A 21,272-nucleotide genomic window follows, 5' to 3' on the forward strand; every position below is an offset into this window, starting at 1 on the left:
CTACTCTTTCTTTTAATAGTTTTTCCATTACTTTCCCTACTACTGATGTAAGGCTTACTGGTCTGTAGTTACTTGCTTCTTCCTTGCTTCCACTTTTGTGCAGTGGAACTACATTTGCTCTTTTCCAGTCCTCTGGAATAACACCTGTATTTAGTGACTGGTTAAATAATTCTGTTAAAGGTGTAACCAGCACATCTTTTAGCTCTTTGAGTATCCTTGGGTGTATCCCATCTGGTCCCATTGATTTATCCACTTTTAGTTTTGAAAGTTCTGTTAGGACCTTCTCCTCTGTAAATGTATTTTCATCTACCTTATTTTTATGAATGTCCTTGCAACTTAACTGTGGCCCCATCCCTTCTTCTGTAGTAAATACTGAGCAAAAATAATTATTTAGGTGATCTGCTATTGACTTGTCTCCCTCCACCAAATGCCCACTCTCTGTCTTAAGTCTTATTATTCCTCCATTTGATTTTCTCCTTTCACTTATATACTTAAAAAAAGTTTTGCCCCCTTTATCTACTGACTGGGCCATTTTCTCCTCAGCTTCTGCCTTTGCACGTCTGATCACTTTCTTAGCATCCTTCCGTCTGTCCAGATACACCTCTTTGTTGTTATTATTTTGAGTCTGTTTGTATTTCCTAAAAGCCATCTTTTTTGCTTTCACACTAGTTGATACTTCTTTTGTGAACCACACTGGCTTCCTTTTCCTGGTGCTTTTCCTAACCATTTTGATACAAAGGTCTGTTGCACTAAGCATTGCACTTTTCAGTTTTTTCCACCTCTCCTGCACTCCTTCCAAGTTCCTCCAGTCTGCCAATGAATCACTTAAACATCTCCCCATTTTTGCAAAGTCAGCATTTCTAAAATCCAACACCTTTGTTTTTGTGTGACAGGAGTTGGATCCTGTCTTTATACTAAACCATACTGCTTGATGATCACTAGATCCCAGGTGCTCACCCACATATATATCAGATATCCTATCACCATTTGTAAGAATTAGATCTAATATTGAGTCTTTGCGAGAGGGCTCCATCACCAATTGCTTGAGAGATGCTCCCTGTAAGGAATGTAAAAATTTGCCACTTGTAGCTGAACTTGCAAAAGACCCCTCCCAATTTACATCAGGTAAATTAAAGTCTCCCGTGATTATGACTTCTCCCTTAAAAGCCATTTTAGAGATGTCCAACAATAGGTTCCTGTCCAAATCCTGCCCCTGGCCTGGTGGTCTATAGATCACCCCAATGCGAATAATGTCCTTCTTCCCAGTTTCTATGGTGACCCAAAGGGCCTCAGTTTTGGCTTCAATATTTTGTATTAAAGTAGCATTTATGCTTTTTTTCACATACATTGCTACCCCTCCTCCTATTCTTCCTGTTCTATCTTTCCTAAATAAATTGTATCCTGGTATAGCTAAGTCCCAGTCATGATTCTCATTGCACCAAGACTCTGTAATTGCCACAAAATCCAGGTTATCCCTTGTCATTATCGCAATTAGCTCTGGAATTTTGTCTCCTAAGCTCCTAGCATTTGCACACATAGCTTTAAGAATTTTGTCTGTTCATTTGTTATTAGTAGCCATGTCCAGAGCGTACAAAATAAATGACAAGTTTAAAGTTGTAATTACCTGTTTGGGGATGTTGCTCAGTATTTGTTTTCTTTTACTAATCGATAATCATACTCTGTCCTTTACACCATGACTACACCTTACTAAATATAAAGATATAGTACACCTGACCACAATGGTAAATGTTCAAAGGAGGTAAACACCAGTCAGTATGCAATAATAAAATGTTTCACCGAGCAACTTCCCCACACATGCAATGACATTTACAAGAAATCATTACATCAAGAAACATACATAAGTTTGCCTAAGAGAGAACTGTAGTGAGCAGATTGGGAATGCCTTTTCATAGGTTTTTAAAAACAGATAATATGCATAAGATGAATTACATACTTTTGAGGCATTAAAGCAGTCCTTTTGTGGTAGTGTTGGTGTGTTGATGTTTCCCTTCTGTTTTCCTTCGGTTTAACGCAGGTATAACGCTATTTTTATAATAACACTTTTATGTCAGCACTTCTATGGAAGCACGACCAGCCGATGGCTATCCAGCCGTATACTAGACTTCAAATAGGAAAAATATCCATGTAAATGCAATGATTGCAAACTCCACCCAATACAACCCCCCCTTTAAGCTAAGGCCATAAATTAGCTTAGAAAAAATAAGAATTTACTTACCGATAATTCTATTTCTCGTAGTCCGTAGTGGATGCTGGGGACTCCGTAAGGACCATGGGGAATAGCGGCTCCGCAGGAGACAGGGCACAAAAGTAAAAGCTTTAGGATCAGGTGGTGTGCACTGGCTCCTCCCCCTATGACCCTCCTCCAAGCCTCAGTTAGGATACTGTGCCCGGACGAGCGTACACAATAAGGAAGGATTTTGAATCCCGGGTAAGACTCATACCAGCCACACCAATCACACTGTACAACCTGTGATCTGAACCCAGTTAACAGCATGATAACAGCGGAGCCTCTGAAAAGATGGCTCACAACAATAATAACACGATTTTTGTAACAATAACTATGTACAAGTATTGCAGACAATCCGCACTTGGGATGGGCGCCCAGCATCCACTACGGACTACGAGAAATAGAATTATCGGTAAGTAAATTCTTATTTTCTCTGACGTCCTAAGTGGATGCTGGGGACTCCGTAAGGACCATGGGGATTATACCAAAGCTCCCAAACGGGCGGGAGAGTGCGGATGACTCTGCAGCACCGAATGAGAGAACTCCAGGTCCTCCTCAGCCAGGGTATCAAATTTGTAAAATGTTGCAAACGTGTTTGCCCCTGACCAAGTAGCAGCTCGGCAAAGTTGTAAAGCCGAGACCCCTCGGGCAGCCGCCCAAGATGAGCCCACCTTCCTTGTGGAATGGGCATTTACATATTTTGGCTGTGGCAGGCCTGCCACAGAATGTGCAAGCTGAATTGTACTACACATCCAACTAGCAATCGTCTGCTTAGAAGCAAGAGCACCCAGTTTGTTGAGTGCATACAGGATAACAGCAAGTCAGTTTTCCTGACTCCAGCCATCCTGGAAATATATATTTTCAGGGCCCTGACAACATCTAGCAACTTGGAGTCCTCCAAGTCCTTAGTAGCCGCAGGTACCACAATAAGCTGGTTCAGGTGAAACGCTGACACCACCTTAGGGAGAAACTGGGGACGAGTCCGCAGCTCTGCCCTGTCCGAATGGACAATCAGATATGGGCTTTTGTGAGACAAAGCCGCCAATTCTGACACTCGCCTGGCCGAGGCCAGGGCCAACAGCATGGTCACTTTCCATGTGAGATATTTCAAATCCACAGATTTGAGCGGTTTAAACCAATGTGATTTGAGGAATCCCAGAACTACGTTGAGATCCCACAGTGCCACTGGAGGCACAAAAGGGGTTGTATATGCAGTACTCCCTTGACAAACTTCTGGACTTCAGGAACTGAAGCCAATTCTTTCTGGAAGAAAATCGACAGGGCCGAAATTTGAACCTTAATGGACCCAAATTTGAGGCCCATAGACACTCCTGTTTGCAGGAAATGCAGGAATCGACCGAGTTGAAATTCCTCCGTGGGGGCCTTCCTGGCCTCACACCATGCAACATATTTTCGCCAAATGCGGTGATAATGTTGTGCGGTCACCTCCTTCCTGGCTCTGACCAGGGTAGGGATGACCTCTTCCGGAATGCCTTTTTCCCTTAGGATCCGGCGTTCAACCGCCATGCCGTCAAACGCAGCCGCGGTAAGTCTTGGAACAGACATGATCCTTGCTGAAGCAAGTCCCTTCTTAGTATCTCTTGAAGTTCTGGGTACCAAGTCCTTCTTGGCCAATCCGGAGCCACGAGTATAGTTCTTACTCCTCTCCGTCTTATAACTCTCAGTACCTTGGGTATGAGAGGCAGAGGAGGGAACACATACACCGACTGGTACACCCACGGTGTTACCAGAGCGTCCCAGCTATTGCATGAGGGTCTCTTGACCTGGCGCAATACCTGTCCAGTTTTTTTTGTTCAGACGGGACGCCATCATGTCCACCTTTGGTCTTTCCCAACGGTTCACAATCATGTGGAAGACTTCCAGATGAAGTCCCCACTCTCCCGGGTGGAGGTCGTGCCTGCTGAGGAAGTCTGCTTCCCAGTTGTCCACTCCCGGAATGAACACCGCTGACAGTGTTATCACATGATTTTTCGCCCAGCGAAGAATCCTTGCTGCCATTGCCCTCCTGCTTCTTGTGCCGCCCTGTCTGTTTACGTGGGCGACTGCCGTGATGTTGTCCGACTGGATCAGCACCGGTTGACTTTGAAGCAGAGGTCTTCCTAGGCTCAGAGCATTGTAAATTGCCCTTAGCTCCAGTATATTTATGTGGAGAGAAGTCTCCAGACTTGACCACACTCCTTGGAAATTTCTTCCCTGTGTGACTGCTCCCCAGCCTCTCAGGCTGGCATCCGTGGTCACCAGGACCCAGTCCTGAATGCCGAATCTGCTGCCCTCTAGTAGATGAGCACTCTGCAGCCACCACAGAAGAGACACCCTTGTCCTTGGAGACAGGATTATCCGCTGATGCATCTGAAGATGCGATCCGGACCATTCGTCCAGCAGATCCCACTGAAAAATTCTTGCGTGAAATCTGCCGAATGGAATCGCTTCGTAAGAAGCCACCATTTTTCCCAGGACTCTTGTGCATTGATGCACTGACACTTGGCCTGGTTCTAGGAGGTTCCTAACTAGCTCGGATAACTCCCTGGCTTTCTCCTCCGGGAGAAACACCTTTTTCTGGACTGTGTCCAGAATCATCTCTAGGAACAGCAGACGTGTCGTCGGAATCAGCTGCGATTTTGGAATATTTAGAATCCACCCGTGCTATCGTAGAACTACTTGAGATAGTGCTACTCCGACCTCCAACTGTTCCCTGGACCTTGCCCTTATCAGGAGATCGTCCAAGTAAGGGATAATTAAGACGCCTTTTCTTTGAAGAAGAATCATCATTTCGGCCATTACCTTGGTAAAGACCCGGGGTGCCGTGGACAATCCAAACGGCAGCGTCTGAAACTGATAGTGACAGTTCTGTACCACGAACCTGAGGTACCCTTGGTGAGAAGGGCAAATTGGGACATGGAGGTAAGCATCCTTGATGTCCAGGGACACCATATAGTCCCCTTCTTCCTGGTTCGCTATCACTGCTCTGAGTGACTCCATCTTGATTTGAACCTTTGTATGTAAGTGTTCAAAGATTTCAGATTTAGAATAGGTCTCACCGAGCCGTCTGGCTTCAGTACCACAAATAGTGTGGAATAATACCCCTTTCCTTGTTGTAGGAGGGGTACTTTGATTATCACCTGCTGGGAATACAGCTTGTGAATTGTTTCCAATACTGCCTCCCTGTCGGAGGGAGACGTTGGTAAAGCAGATTTCAGGAACCTGCGAGGGGGAGATGTCTCGAATTTCCAATCTGTACCCCTGGGATACTACTTGTAGGATCCAGGGGTCCACTTGCGAGTGAGCCCACTGCGCGCTGAAACTCTTGAGACGACCCCCCACCGCACCTGAGTCCGCTTGTACGGCCCCAGCGTCATGCTGAGGACTTGGCAGAAGCGGTGGAGGGCTTCTGTTCCTGGGAAGGGGCTGCCTGCTGCAGTCTTCTTCCCTTTCCTCTACCCCTGGGCAGATATGACTGGCCTTTTGCCCGCTTGCCCTTATGGGGACGAAAGGACTGAGGCTGAAAAGACGGTGTCTTTTTCTGCTGAGATGTGACTTGGGGTAAAAAAGGTGGATTTTCCAGCTGTTGCCGTGGCCACCAGGTCCGATGGACCGACCCCAAATAACTCCTCCCCTTTATACGGCAATACTTCCATGTGCCGTTTGGAATCCGCATCACCTGACCACTGTCGTGTCCATAAACATCTTCTGGCAGATATGGACATCGCACTTACTCTTGATGCCAGAGTGCAAATATCCCTCTGTGCATCTCGCATATATAGAAATGCATCCTTTAAATGCTCTATAGTCAATAAAATACTGTCCCTGTCAAGGGTATCAATATTTTCAGTCAGGGAATCCGACCAAGCCACCCCAGCGCTGCACATCCAGGCTGAGGCGATCGCTGGTCGCAGTATAACACCAGTATGTGTGTATATACTTTTTAGGATATTTTCCAGCCTCCTATCAGCTGGCTCCTTGAGGGCGGCCGTATCTGGAGACGGTAACGCCACTTGTTTTGATAAGCGTGTGAGCGCCTTATCCACCCTAGGGGGTGTTTCCCAACGCGCCCTAACTTCTGGCGGGAAAGGGTATAACGCCAATAATTTTCTATCGGGGAAAACCCACGCATCATCACACACTTCATTTAATTTATCTGATTCAGGAAAAACTACAGGTAGTTTTTTCACACCCCACATAATACCCTTTTTTGTGGTACTTGTAGTATCAGAAATATGTAACACCTCCTTCATTGCCCTTAACATGTAACGTGTGGCCCTAATGGAAAATACGTTTTCTTCACCGTCGACACTGGAGTCAGTGTCCGTGTCTGTGTCGACCGACTGAGGTAATGGGCGTTTTAAAGCCCCTGACGGTGTTTGAGACGCCTGGACAGGTACTAATTGGTTTGCCGGCCGTCTCATGTCGTCAACCGACCTTGCAGCGTGTTGACATTATCACGTAGTTCCCTAAATAAGCCATCCATTCCGGTGTCGACTCCCTAGAGAGTGACATCACCATTACAGGCAATTGCTCCGCCTCCTCACCAACCTCGTCCTCATACATGTCGACACACACGTACCGACACACAGCACACACACAGGGAATGCTCTGATAGAGGACAGGACCCCACTAGCCCTTTGGGGAGACAGAGGGAGAGTTTGCCAGCACACACCAAAACGCTATAATTATACAGGGACAACCTTATATAAGTGTTTTCCCTTATAGCATCTTAATATATTATAATATCGCCACCAAAATGCCCCCCCTCTCTGTTTTAACCCTGTTTCTGTAGTGCAGTGCAGGGGAGAGCCTGGGAGCCTTCCTAGCAGCGGAGCTGTGTAGGAAAATGGCGCTGTGTGCTGAGGAGAATAGGCCCCGCCCCCTTTTCGGCGGGCTTCTTCTCCCGTTTTTCTGACAACCTGGCAGGGGTTAAATACATCCATATAGCCCCAGAGGCTATATGTGATGTATTTTTAGCCAGCATAGGTACTTTCATTGCTGCCCAGGGCGCCCCCCCCAGCGCCCTGCACCCTCAGTGACCGTTGGTGTGAAGTGTGCTGAGAGCAATGGCGCACAGCTGCCGTGCTGTGCGCTACCTTAAGAAGACTGGGAAGTCTTCAGCCGCCGATTTCTGGACCTCTTCTCTCTTCAGCATCTGCAAGGGGGTCGGCGGCGCGGCTCCGGTGACCCATCCAGGCTGTACCTGTGATCGTCCCTCTGGAGCTAGTGTCCAGTAGCCTAAGAAGCCAATCCATCCTGCACGCAGGTGAGTTCACTTCTTCTCCCCTAAGTCCCTCGTTGCAGTGAGCCTGTTGCCAGCAGGACTCACTGAAAATAAAAAACCTAACAAAACTTTTACTCTAAGCAGCTCTTTAGGAGAGCCACCTAGATTGCACCCTTCTCGGCCGGGCACAAAAACCTAACTGAGGCTTGGAGGAGGGTCATAGGGGGAGGAGCCAGTGCACACCACCTGATCCTAAAGCTTTTACTTTTGTGCCCTGTCTCCTGCGGAGCCGCTATTCCCCATGGTCCTTACGGAGTCCCCAGCATCCACTTAGGACGTCAGAGAAACAGACATTACATACCAATAAGGCAGCCAACTATATCTTTACAAAGAGAAAAACAAACAAAAAAAACCTCGCTTTTTCAATATACCTAGACTATTCAATCATGATATTCATTTGACATAATCAGCAAATGCAGTACAACTTGCTGGGATGTGTAGTTCCACGAATCATACCTAGACTATTCAATCATGATATTCATTTGACATAATCAGCAAATGCAGTACAAGTTGCTGGGATGTGTAGTTCCACGAATCATACCTGTTGAGCACAAAGAGTGATGAGGAGTTGGTTCACAAAGTTCACAATCGACAACAGCTGATGATATAACTTAACGCAGGTATAACGCTATTTTTATAATAACACTTTTATGTCAGCACTTCTATGGAAGCACGACCAGCCGATGGCTAGCATTGAAGGTGGAACGTGGCTGGGTCTTCCAGCATGACAATGATCCCAAACACACCGCCCGGGCAACTAAGGAGTGGCTCCGTAAGAAGCATTTCAAGGTCCTAAAGTGGTCTAGCCAGTCTCCAGACCTCAACCCAATAGAAAATCTGTGGAGGGAGTTGAAAGTCTGTATTGCCCGGCGACAGCCCAAAAACATGACAGATCTAGAGAAGATCTGCATGGAAGTGTGGGCCAAAATACCTGCTACAGTGTGTGCAAACCTGGTCAAGAACTACAGGAAACGTTTGACCTCTGTAATTACCAACCGAGGTTATATTACAAAGTATTGATTTAAACTTTTTGATTGTCCAAATATTTATTTTCTGCAAGAATATAAAATAGATTGTTTAAAAATTATACAATGTGATTTCCTAGTTTTTCTTTCTCCATATTCTGTCTCTCACGGTTGAAGTGTACCTATGATGGAAATTACAGACCTCTCTCATCTTTATAAGTGGGTCAACTTGCACAATCGGGGGCTGTCCAAATACTTTTTTGCCCCACTGTATATATATTTATATTTATATATACAGTATACAGATGTACCCACTCATCCAGCATGGTTACATTGTGAATGTGCACTGCTGCCGCGACTAGGCTTTCCGGTGCCTAGCTGCACCAAGGCAGCGTACGAAGAAGCTCCCATTCATGTGAATGGGGCACGTGTGGGTTTATGACATGTGTGCGCCCAGGACGCGTCGTCGCCAGTGATCACCCCATCGCACTGGTGTGCAGATGTAGCCACAATGAGCTACATCTGTATATATATATATATATATATATATATATTATCACTCCAGCAGACCGGGAGACCGTGTGTAGCATTCCTGAATGCTACAAACAAATGGTCTGCTGGAGTGATAACACATTTAAGTGTTAGTCATTGGACTTATCATACACCACTGGCTCTTTACGCAAATCAGTTTACCAAGCTGTGTGAAGAGGAGGTTTCAGACTTTTTCTATTTGGTTTTAGTCTTGATCACCGCTGCTGTTATTCACTGTGGATCATTCATTCTTTTATAAATGGTGGCATATTGCCTTTACAATTATCATGGTTTCAAAAACATTATAGATCACATCGATTTAAAGTAGTTCACACCCACATTCTAGATTCAACTTTATATGTGGCACATCGGTTTCCAATTAAGTAAACTTAAGCCGATAGTCTCCTTTGTGGAACTCAGCACGATACATTTTTAGACATGTTTTACCCCTGAAGAAGTCCCCTTGGACGAAACGCATAGGGTTTATCAATTATTGTACACTATCCATTTGCTTCGAATTTCCTCCTTAGAGCTCACACCGTCAAGGTGAGGAGGATATTTCATTGTACCATCCGGTGTGTTTCCAATTGATTGTATTGTCATTTTAATAATATTGTTATGTCATGTCAGAATATGACTATGGATTACAAAACTCTTTTTAAAACTTTGTGACTAAATTGTATTTTTGTCGGGTGATTATTCCTTTGGTGAGAGGGTTTTTCTGTAGGCCCCAATTGGGAGGTTTCTAAGAGGAAGAGAATCCAAGAGAAGCTTCGGCTACGAATCTTGAATTGAATAATTTTCAATCAGCACCTAATGTTGTAGCACACTCTGTTTTATCTATCTATCTATCTATCTATCTATCTATCTATCTATCTATCTATCTATCTATCTATCTATCTATCTATCTATCATACATGTAAACCGAGCCAGCCCGAACTTCAGGGAATCTGAGCCATGGCTCAGATTTTTCCACCAGGCTCAAATTCTAAATCAAAGCAAAGTATCATAATCCCTGCATCAGGCCTTGTGACTTTTGGATTTGATATAAGTCTGTCCCGCAGTGATTCGAGCGCCACTTCACATAGGACCACCGCAAAAAGAGAGCACAGACTGGACTGCCAGGGAAGAAATTAATTAATAATATATCAGTCATTTAAGTTTATAAAGGTGCACAGCCCAGAGCTCCTAAGGGCAGCATTAACCATCATTAACCCTTTATTGGTGCACATGCACACCAGTTCCGTCTACGTCACGGCTGTCTATGCAACTCAGATGCGTTTTGCCGCTGATGCAGTCTGAAAGTGACAAAACACGTCTGGGTTGAACAGATGGCTTTGAGAACCGGGCACACCCAAACTTAAGGTGGGTACACACTGGCCGATATATCGGCTGTTCTATTGAACGCCGATATATCGTGGGTCCATCGGCAGTGTGTACGGGCGATATGTCTGTGAACTCCGTCGTTCACAGACATATCGCGTCGGACCTGCAGCACAGCCGACGCCCAATATATCTACCAATATATTGGCGCATCGCTGTATGTGTACGGGCGACCAGCTGGCCACCCGTACACATGCTGTGGCGGCCGGCGGTGATTGACACCTGAACTGGGCGGGCGTGTGTACACGCCCGCCCAGTTCATGACGTCAGTCCCCAACGGATCGGCCAGTGTATATGCACAGCACACTGCCATAGATATCTGTCCATAGATATCGGTAGATATATCTATCAGTGTGTACCCACCTTTAGAGATCCGGGCCATGACTCGGATCTCCCGGCCTGCCTAGGATCCCACAGGTTTTTGATTTGGGTGGCATTTTCAAAATTCAGCGTCTCTTTGGTGACATGCTGGCTGCTATAATGGCCTCTAATAATGGGCTCAGGGCATAGCAAGTTAGATTTTATCTTACATTTGGCTGCTATAATGTATGTATATGGGTACTTGTTGCTGGCTGCTATAATGCATGTATGTGGGTACCTGTTGTTGGCTGCTGTAATGTGTGTACTGTATACGAGTACCTGCTCCCTGAAACAATTTTTATCTTATAATTAATTACTATGCATGTGTTGATTGAAAATCATTTGTATTATGTGTGAAACAAATTAAACAAATGAAATACTTGATGAGGTTAATATATCAGTTGCTAAAAATTAAAATAAAGTTGTTGATCATGGTAATAATAAAATTGAGAGACTTCAATAAAATTGACAACAGATACTTGAAGAGGCGAGTGGATGAAGGTGTTTATTTTGCAGTTTATTTTATTTATTTTGCAGTTGTAAAGAAAGATCATATTCTTTAGAAAAGTAGCAAATTAATTCTTTACCCTGGTATTCCCCATAAATATACCCTAATGATCATTGTTTGACATATAGAAATATGTAAAAGTGTAGCGCATAAACCAGTTGTGAACTGGTCATAACTTCTATTTGAATCAATTATTTATGTTTTTATTGCCTTAAATGTGAACTTTTTTTGACATTTGCACATATACTATGCAGTATGGTTCATGATTAATTAAGTATACTTACACATTTTTCTTTTCTATTTTTATTAAGCATTGATGAAGAACGTTCTGTGCAAGAATAAGCCTGTACATCTCTTAAGAGCCCCTAACGCATAGTGGGAACAGAAAAGCATGCCAGTGCATTGGATTCTATTCTATTTCTAAGTGCTAACATTTTGTATCTTGAAGAAAACAAAATGGGCCTTCATATAAAATCTGCTGGCGACGTCGTTGAAAGCTGGTGTTTGGTGAAAACATCGCCTCGCCACAACCAGAAGCATCCTTTTGTCCACAAGAAACTGAGACTTATTCGAATACTGGGTCTGTTCCTCAGCATAACAGCCATAAGCACTATGTCCACTTCAATTGGTGCCTTTTTAAAGACAGAACTTTACAGCAATGAAATGATCAGTGCTACAGACAGCCATACTCTACTGCAGCGGCATCAACGAAATCTGATGGAGTTTGCAGAACAAAACCAGAATGATACCCCAGGATCTACTATTTCCATGAACTACAGAGCAGGAAACAAATCAGTTTCCAAGGGTGAATACCCACACGATATTTTTTCTTTAGAAGACAGAAAGAGGGGTGCTGTCGTGCTCCATATATTTGGAATGATTTATATGTTCATAGCATTAGCTGTAGTTTGTGATGAATTTTTTGTTCCTTCGTTAACAGTTATCACTGAAAAACTCATGATCTCTGACGATGTGGCAGGGGCGACCTTTATGGCTGCTGGGGGATCTGCCCCAGAACTGTTTACTTCATTAATAGGAGTATTTATATCTCATAGCAATGTTGGTATTGGGACCATCGTTGGATCAGCAGTATTCAATATCCTCTTTGTGATTGGCATGTGTGCTATATTTTCGAAGGAGGTATTAAATCTCACCTGGTGGCCACTGTTTCGAGATGTGTCATTTTATATTCTGGGATTGATTATGCTCATAAGCTTTTTTTTGGACAATATGATCCTCTGGTATGAAAGCCTCCTGCTCCTCATGGCGTACTTAACCTATGTTACGTTTATGAAGTTCAATGTTCAAGTGGAAAGCTGGGTGAAGAGCTTACTGAACAGGAACAAGGTTGTCAAGGTATCGTCAGCGACTTCTGATGGGAAGGTCAGTTGTGTTTTATCATTTGCTTATCTAAATGTGAATGTTTGTTTCATTTGTGGAAGCAGGGGCTGGCAAGGAACTTTCAGTGGGGTCGGGAGAGTTACATCTTTGTATTTTACAAAATATTTTGTATTCTAGGTATATACGTGATGCTGTCATTATACACGCTTTAGAATTTATCAGTGATAATGTATGCACAGACCTGGGGGTAAATTTACTAAGATGGGAGTTCTATTTAAGATGGGATGTTGCCAATAGCAACCAATCAGATTCCAGGTATTATCTTCTAGAAGGTGCATGATAAATGAGAAGTTGAATCTGACTGGTTGCCATGCAACATCCCATTTTTCTATTACGTCCTTGAGGATGTTGGGGACACCAAAAAAACCATGGGATATAGACGGATCCGCAGGAGACATGGGCACTTTAAGACTTTCAAAGGGGGCGTGACCAGGCTCCTCCCTCTATATCCCTCCCGAGACTCAGTTTAGAAAATGTGCCCTGCGAGATGGAGGCACTCGGGGGAGCTCTTAGAGTTTCTCTGAAAAGACTTAATGTTAGGTTTTTTATTTTGGGGAGATCTGCTGGCTACAGACTCCCTGCTTCGTGGGAAAAAGGGGAGAGCAGTCTAGACCCACTTCTAATGAGTTTCAGGGCTCTGCTGCTGTTGACAGGATGCCTTCAGCTCCTGAGGGGAGATGAACGCCGTGCTCTCCTGGATGCTCGCTCCCACAGCTTGCCGTCCCCCCTCTTCAAGCCAGAAGACAGGTGAGTATGTGAGGAAAAGACATCTTCTCTTCAACAAAGACGGCATATAGAGGTACCGTGCAGTGATTTGCTCAGTGCGCGCCAGGCTCCCGGACTGTACACACCGCTGGGTGCAGGGCGCTGGGGGGGTGCCCTGGGGAGCTAAAAATACCTCAGAAATAAGGGCGGCATATCTGTACAGTGCCCTGGCACTGCCCGCAAACCCCGCCAGGATAAACATGTAAAAATAAGCGGGAAGAAGCGCACCATGTTGGGGGCGGGGCTTCTTCCTCCAGGCTCACTCGGCGCCATTTCCTCCTCCAAGCAGCAGCGCTGGTCCTTCCTCACAGCAGCAAGTACCAGGGGCTATAAAACGGGGGGGGGGGGGGGGGGGGGCAGATTATTTACATATTATAGCGCTGCAGCTCTGTGACACTTGAGGGTGTTTTTCAGACCTGCACTTTGGCGCTGGGGTGTGAGCTGGCTCCTTTCCTTTTGTTTCCTCACAGGCTTTCTTTTGGGTGCTGTTAGGGAGACAACATGTCTGAGGCAGAATTTTCCTCTCAGGGGGATAATTTATTGGGGACACCAAATGTTTTGGGGGTCCTGTCGGCACCGCCGACTGCTGATTGGTTAACTTCTTTAAATGCTTTAAATGCTAGTGTTACTCTATTATATCAAAAGTTTACTGAATCTGACTCTCAACTGCAGATTTGGAAGAGATCAGTAGATGACGCTTTATTACAAGGGTCACTAAAACGTGGTGTTGACCAATTAGATGACACAGATACCGACACGGACTCTGATACCGGTGCCGATTATGCTGATTCTAGATTAGATCCTAAATTGGCTAAGAGTATTCAATATATGATTGTGGCTGTCATAGACATATTACGTATTGACGAGGACCCCTTTACACCAGAAACGAGGGTCCTTATTTACAAAGAAAAGAGATGCTCGTTTTTTTTTCCTCCTTGTTTTGAACTAAATGACCTTCTTGATGGCATCTGGAATACACCTGATAAGAAATTTCTCATTCCTAATAGGATCAAGGGGGCATATCCCTTTCCCGCAGCGGATAGGGATAAGTGGGAAATACCACCCACAGTAGACAAAGCCCTAGCACGCTTGTCTAAACAGGTAGCGCTCCCTGCGGCTCAGTCGACGACTCTTAAGGAGCCGGCTGATCTTAAGCAGGAGGCTACTTTAAAAGCTATTTTTACTACCACAGGGATGCAGCTTAGACCGCTTATTGCGTCAGCGTGGGTTAGTAGCGTCATTGAAAAATGGGCTGAAAGTTTATCTGCGGATTAAGATACTCTGGATAGGGATAGCATCCTAGTGATGCTTGGTTATATCAGGGACGCGGCTACGTACTTGAAAGAGGCTGCAAGAGATGCTGGCCTCCTGGGGGTTAAGGCTAATGCTATGTCAATTGCGGCTAGGCGTGCGCTATGGACTGATCAATGGAATGCTGACGCTGATTCCAAGAAAAATATGGAGTCCCTTCCCTTTAAGGGTGGGGAACTGTTTGGTGACGGCCTTACTGATTTAGTATCAGCGGCCACAGTGGGTAAATCTACTTATTTACCTAATGCTCCTGCGCAACAGAAGAAACCGCACTATCAAATGCAGTCCTTTCGGCCCAATAAATATAGAAAAGGCCGAGGTAAATTCTTCCTCGCTACCAGAGGTAGAGGAAGGGGCAAGAGAACTCCCGCCTCCTCGAGTTCACAAGAGCAGAAGTCCTCCCCGGCTTCCGCCAAATCCACCGCATGACGCAGGGTCTCCCTTACAGGAGACCGCACCAGTGGGGGCACGTCTAAGGCTTTTCAGTCAGGTTTGGGTTCGCTCGGACCTGGACCTGGACCCTTGGGTGTTACAAATTGTGACCCAAGGGTACAAACTGGAATTCCAAGACGTTCCCCCTCGCCGTTTTTTTTTTTCAAATCACCCTTACCAGTTTCGCTTCCAGACAGAGTTCTAGTCTGTGGAGCGATACAAAAATGATGTCAAAATCAGGTTGTGATCCCCCGGGCGCAACAAGGGGAAGAGTTTTATTCAAGCCTATTTGTAGTGCCGAAGCCGGATGGCTCGGTACGATCAATCCGCAACCTAAAATCTGTACATTTTTTCCTGAAGAAATTCAAATTCAAGATGGAGTCTCTCCGAGCGGTGATCTCCAGCCTGGAGGAGGGGGAATTCATGGTGTCTTTGGACATAAAGGATGCCTACCTTCATGTTCCCATTTATCCCCCTCATCAGAGTTATCTCCGGTTTGCAAACCAGGATACTCATTACCAATTTCAGACGTTGCCGTTTGGCCTGGCCACGGCTCCGAGGATTTTCACAAAAGTCAGGATAGAAATGATGGTTCTCCTCAGAAAAAGAGGAGTTACAATTATCCCGTACTTGGACGATCTCCTGATAAAGGCGAGGTCCAAGGAAAAACTGGTACAGGACATTGCACTGTCTCTGTCGCTTCTACAACAGCACGGCTGGCTCTTGAACCTGCCGAAATCACACTTAATTCCAACAACCCGGTTGGCATTTTTGGGTATGATTCTGGACACGGTCCAGCTGAGAGTGTTCCTCCCTCTGGAGAAAGCACTGGGAATTCAGAGTTTGGAAAAAAACTCATTCTGAAACCACCAACTGTCTCCATTCATCAATGCATTCGATTGCTGGGGAAGATGGTGGCGGCATACGAGGCCCTCCAATTCGGGAGGTTCCATGCCAGAGTGTTTCAGTGGGACCTGTTGGACAAATGGTCCGGATCCCACCTTCATATACACCGGAGGATAGTTCTATCCCCCAACACCAGAATCTCACTCCTGTGGTGGCTACACAGCTCTCACCTCTTAGAAGGACGCAGATTCGGGATCCAAGACTGGATCCTAGTGACCACGGATGCAAGTCTCCGGGGTTGGGGAGCAGTCACACAAGGGGTGACCTTCCAAGGAAGATGGTCAAGTCAGGAAACTCTTCTTCACATAAACGTGCTGGAGTTGAGGGTCATTTACAATGGCCTTCTACAAGCGGAGCATCTTCTTCGAAACCGAATCCAATCGGACAATGTGACAGCAGTAGCGTACATAAACCGCCAAGGCGGCACAAAGAGCAGAACAGCAATGGCAGAAGCCACAAGGATTCTTCGCTGGGCAGAGACTCGGGTAAGCAATCTGTCGGCAATTTTCCTTCCGGGAGTGGACAACTGGGAAGCAGACTTCCTCAGCAGACACGCTCTACATCCAGGAGAGTGGAGCCTCCATCAGGAGGTCTTCTCCCTACTAACAAATCTATGGGGGGTTCCCCACATAGACATGATGGCGTCCCGCCACAACACAAAACTACTAAAGTATTGTTCCCGGTCCAGGGACCCTCAGGCGACGGCAGTGGATGCACTGACGTCACCTCGGGTGTATCCGTCGGTGTACGTTTTCCCTCCGCTTCCTCTCATTCCAAAGGTTCTGAGAATCCTAAGAAAATCACAGATTCCAGCACTCCTTGTAGTTCCAGACTGGCCAAGGAGAATTTGGTACCCGGATCTTCAGGAGTTGTTAGTTGAAGATCCATGGCCTCTTCCTCTTCGCGAGGATCTGCTGCGGCAGGGGCCGTTCGTCTATCAAGACTTACAGCGGCTACGTTTGACGGCATGGCGGTTGAATGCCAGATTTTAGCCTGTAAGGGTATTCCCGATGAAGTCATCCCCACTCTTATCCTTGCTAGGAAGGGTGTGACGTCGAAACACTATCACCGTATTTGGAGGAAATATATTTCCTGGTGCGAGTCCAAGAAAGCTCCAGTGGAGAAGTTTGACCTTGGACGTTTTCTCCATTTTCTACAAAATGGAGTGGATGCGGGCCTTAAATTAGGCTCCATAAAAGTGCAGATTTCTGCTTTGTCAATTTTCTTTCAGAAACAATTGGCCTCACTTCCTGAGGTGCAGACCTCTGTAAAAGGGGTCCTGCACATCCAACCTCCTTTTGTGCCACCTGTGGCACCTTGGGATCTTAATGTGGTTTTGACATTCCTAAAATCACATTGGTTTGAACCTTTAAGTAAAATGGAGTTGAAATTCCTCACTTGGAAGGTTGTCATTTTGTTAGCATTGGCATCCGCAAGGCGGGTGTCTGAATTGGCGGCCTTGTCTCACAAGAGCCCTTATTTGATATTCCATGAAGATAGGGCAGAATTGAGAACTCAGCAACAATTTCTGCCAAAGGTGGTTTCCTCTTTTCATATTAACCAACCTATTGTGGTGCCAGTGGCTACTGGCACTTTGGCTGAGGAAAAGTCTCTGGATGTCGTCAGAGCTTTGAAAATTTACGTTGCCAGAATGGCTCCAGTTAGAAAAACAGAGTCTCTTGTTTGTGCTATATGCTCCCAATAAACTTGGGTATCTTGCTTCCAAGCAGACCATTGCCCGCTGGATATGTCACACGACTCAGCAGGCTCATTCCACGGCAAGTTTGCAGTTACCTAAATCTGTAAAAGCCCATTCCACTAGGAAGGTGGGCTCGTCCTGGGCGGCTGCCCGGGGTGTCTCGGCATTACAACTTTGCCGAGCTGCTACTTGGTCGGGGTTGAACACGTTTGCTAAGTTTTACAAGTTTGATACCTTGGCCGATGAAGACCTAAAGTTTGGTCAATCGGTGCTGCAGAGTCATCCGCACTCTCCCGCCCGTCATAGAGCTTTGTTATAATCCCATGGTTCTTTTGGTGTCCCCAACATCCTCAAGGACGTAATAGAAAACAGGATTATAATACCTACCGGTAAATACTTTTCTATAAGTCCGTAGAGGATGTTGGGCGCCCGTCCCAGTGCGTACTGTATCTGCAGTTTAGTTCTGGTTATACACAGGTTGTGTTATGGTTTCTTCAGCTTGTTGCTGAATTTTGTTCATGTCCGTTGGCATGTGTTCAGTTGAATGCCATGTTATTTGGCATGTTTATGGCGTGAGCTGGTGTGATGCTTACCTTGTTGTTAATTCCTTTCCTCAAAATGTCCATCTGTCCGGGCACAGTTCCAAACTGAGTCTGGGGAGGGATATAGAGGGAGGAGCCAGGTCACGCCCCCTTTGAAAGTCTTAAAGTGCCCATGTCTCCTGCGGATCCATCTATATCCCATGGTTCTTTTGGTGTCCCCAACATCCTCTACGGACTCAAAGAAAAGGATTTACCGGTAGGTATTAAAATCCTGTTTTAATAGAACTCCTATCTTAGTAAATTTACCCCTCATCTCCAAATGCACCCTACACACTATGAGAAGCTCAACTAAACACATTAACAAGAACTTGAACACCAAGGGGAGGGCAAATACAGGAATGTTGATACATTTTAGGCATGGTTATGCAAACTGTGGAAAATTCTTAATTCAGAAAACTATATGGGGGAGATTCAATTAGCTGGGTTAAGTGCCCAGATAAGGATTTTTGCTTGCACATCCAGAGTGTATATAGATCCAAAGACAGGCACAAACAACCCAATATTTTAAATGCCCAAGTGCCCAGTAGTATCAACCCAAAAGGAAATGATTACAAAGAAACCATAAACAAAGGCACTCAAATACTGTAGGACTTGTTCAAATTTACCTTATAAAGTAGGCTCAGCAGCAAAGTATCGGAGTAACTGACTCCTTTCATAATGATCAGTTCTCGGTATATGATATTAATGAAAAGTACAAATGAATTACTGCTTTCAGAACCTTCTACGTAACAGTTACCAGATACGACATCTCAAAGCTATATAAGTAAGCCAGTCTTTTTGCACAGTAGTAATGATTATTTATAAAAATCCAGCAAATATTTTTTTATTTGGTTTATTACATTACTAGGCAGGATGAAATTGTTCTTTGGGCAGCTGTTAGTAATAGGAGCAATTTATTTGTTGCTTCATTCAGGCGTAAATGCCACGAGCACACAGATTTCTGCTCAGAAATGTGCGAAAAGTCTGTGGTTTAGGTGCCCTAACCAAGGCTTTAGATGGGTTTAGCCGCCATATGCGGCTAAACCCGGTGCTTTTAAATGTGAAAAGCGTGATAATTAATGGGCGCCCAAAACAATTGAATAACTCTGTTTGTTGCCCATTTATTTGGGGTGGTCTTCAGGTTGCTGGCGGCTGGGCTCCCGGCGACCACCATACCGGCGCCGGAATCCTGACCACCGGCATACAAACATATTTTCTCCCTCTTGGGGGTCCACGACAACCCTAAAGGGAGAATAGACAGCGCGGTGCGCTTAGCGCACCATCGTGCCCGCAGCGTGGCTCATTTGCGCTCGCCCAGCTGTTGGTATGCCGGTGGTCAGTATTCCGGCGCCGGTATGCTGGTCGCCAGGAGCCCGAATGCCGGCATACCATACTACACCCATTTATTTGTACCACCCAAAAAAACAATTGATTTCCCCCTTAGATATTTAACGTTAACCTATTTAGAGTAGGTCACATTATAGGTATGGTCTCTGAGAGAGAATGTTGTAGCTTCGTGTCTGACAACTTTTAATCACACATATTCACATATTTTTTCTTCTTTTCCCACTAATGTCTTTGCTGGCATTGGAATGCTTATTATTTTTGGGGACATTCAAGTATTTATAATTATGGTAAATAGTGGGGGGAAAACTTTTGACATAACAGATAGAGTCTACTAGACTTATTGTATATAAAAATATATTGGAAATGCCACTCAAGATTTCTGCACTTAAAATGAAATGCTTATCACTGAAATGCAGGATCAACTTTGCAAAACACTTCACTATAAAGTTCATTTGCACATCAGAATTGTGCCTTTGATTTCTGAGTTATCTTTCCACACCAGCAAGTAATCTTTGAAGAACTATGAGACTGTAGACCATACCCACCTGAACAGGGCTTGTAGATCATATATCATTTATAAGATGTTGTTGTAGGTTTATGCTCATATCCTGTTTTGTAACCTGACGTTGAATGAGCGTTAAGATGTTGTGATGGGTGTATAATAAAATGGAGTGCCCCGTAGCCTGTTTAACAGGGAGACTGGACAGGGTAATTCTTCACTGATTGAGTTGTGTTAAACAAAATCAATGAATTATGCAGCTGTTGTAAAATCTTTGACTACAAATTTCTATTTAGATATAATGTAATTGTTGGGAACTGTTGACGATGGAGGAACAAGCTATATATTTTGAAATTGATTTAAACTTACAATTACTGACAAATGAAAGAAGAAGACGCAACCTGATAGCGTCATGACCATACAATCTGTACGGGGAGATGGCAAAATATGTGGATGTTGTCTGTATCTTACAGTATTTATACAATTAGCATTTCAAGGGTCATGATTTTGCACCTGCATTTTATACACATCAGTTAACAGAGACAGTAAGGTATAATACATATCTGTATCTCCTATAGAGTGTAACCCCAAGGTGTGGTCACAGAGAAATGTTTGAATCCTATGTTTTTCAGCAAAGAAAGCTCAGCATTAGAGCAGCTTAATTGAAGCCGTGATGGGGTGTTACAGTGAAGGGGGAACCTGATAATGCATGCACTATTTTATAAGCTGAATTGTTCTTTTGTAAATAGCTTTTCCCCTTCAACCACCACAGCAAAAGCTAATGTTTGGTGTTCTTGTCTAACTGGTAGATTGCAACATTCAAGCACTCATGTGCTACACAACCCTAATACCCCTTTGACTGGCTAAAGATTCAGTATATGTTCAGCCAACCTGCATTGTGATTGTTTGCTCATGTTGCATTGCTTCTTCCAATTAACATTTCCCTTTCCAGATTTCTCTGCCAGATAAGTAAGGTGGCTCTTGCAACCAATAACGTACCAAGTTACTTGTAGGTAATTGTTTATTTAAATGCACTAGGTGCACCATAG

At 44.8% G+C, this 21,272-nt stretch overlaps 1 protein-coding gene across 5 annotated transcripts in view; it reads left to right on the forward strand.

The window, feature by feature from the left end:
• SLC24A2 (solute carrier family 24 member 2) overlaps positions 1-21,272 on the forward strand; it is a 491,146-nt gene that overhangs the window by 77,002 nt on the left and 392,872 nt on the right. For all 5 annotated transcript variants that reach the window (XM_063914167.1, XM_063914168.1, XM_063914169.1 and 2 more), the window contains one exon: positions 11,594-12,665. In XM_063914167.1, coding sequence (XP_063770237.1) covers positions 11,739-12,665 — 927 coding nt within the window. In that variant the 5' untranslated portion in view covers positions 11,594-11,738. The remainder of the gene's footprint in view (positions 1-11,593; positions 12,666-21,272) is intronic.

The sequence above is a fragment of the Pseudophryne corroboree genome, chromosome 1 (assembly GCF_028390025.1).
Source record: "Pseudophryne corroboree isolate aPseCor3 chromosome 1, aPseCor3.hap2, whole genome shotgun sequence".
Lineage (NCBI taxonomy): Eukaryota > Metazoa > Chordata > Amphibia > Anura > Myobatrachidae > Pseudophryne > Pseudophryne corroboree.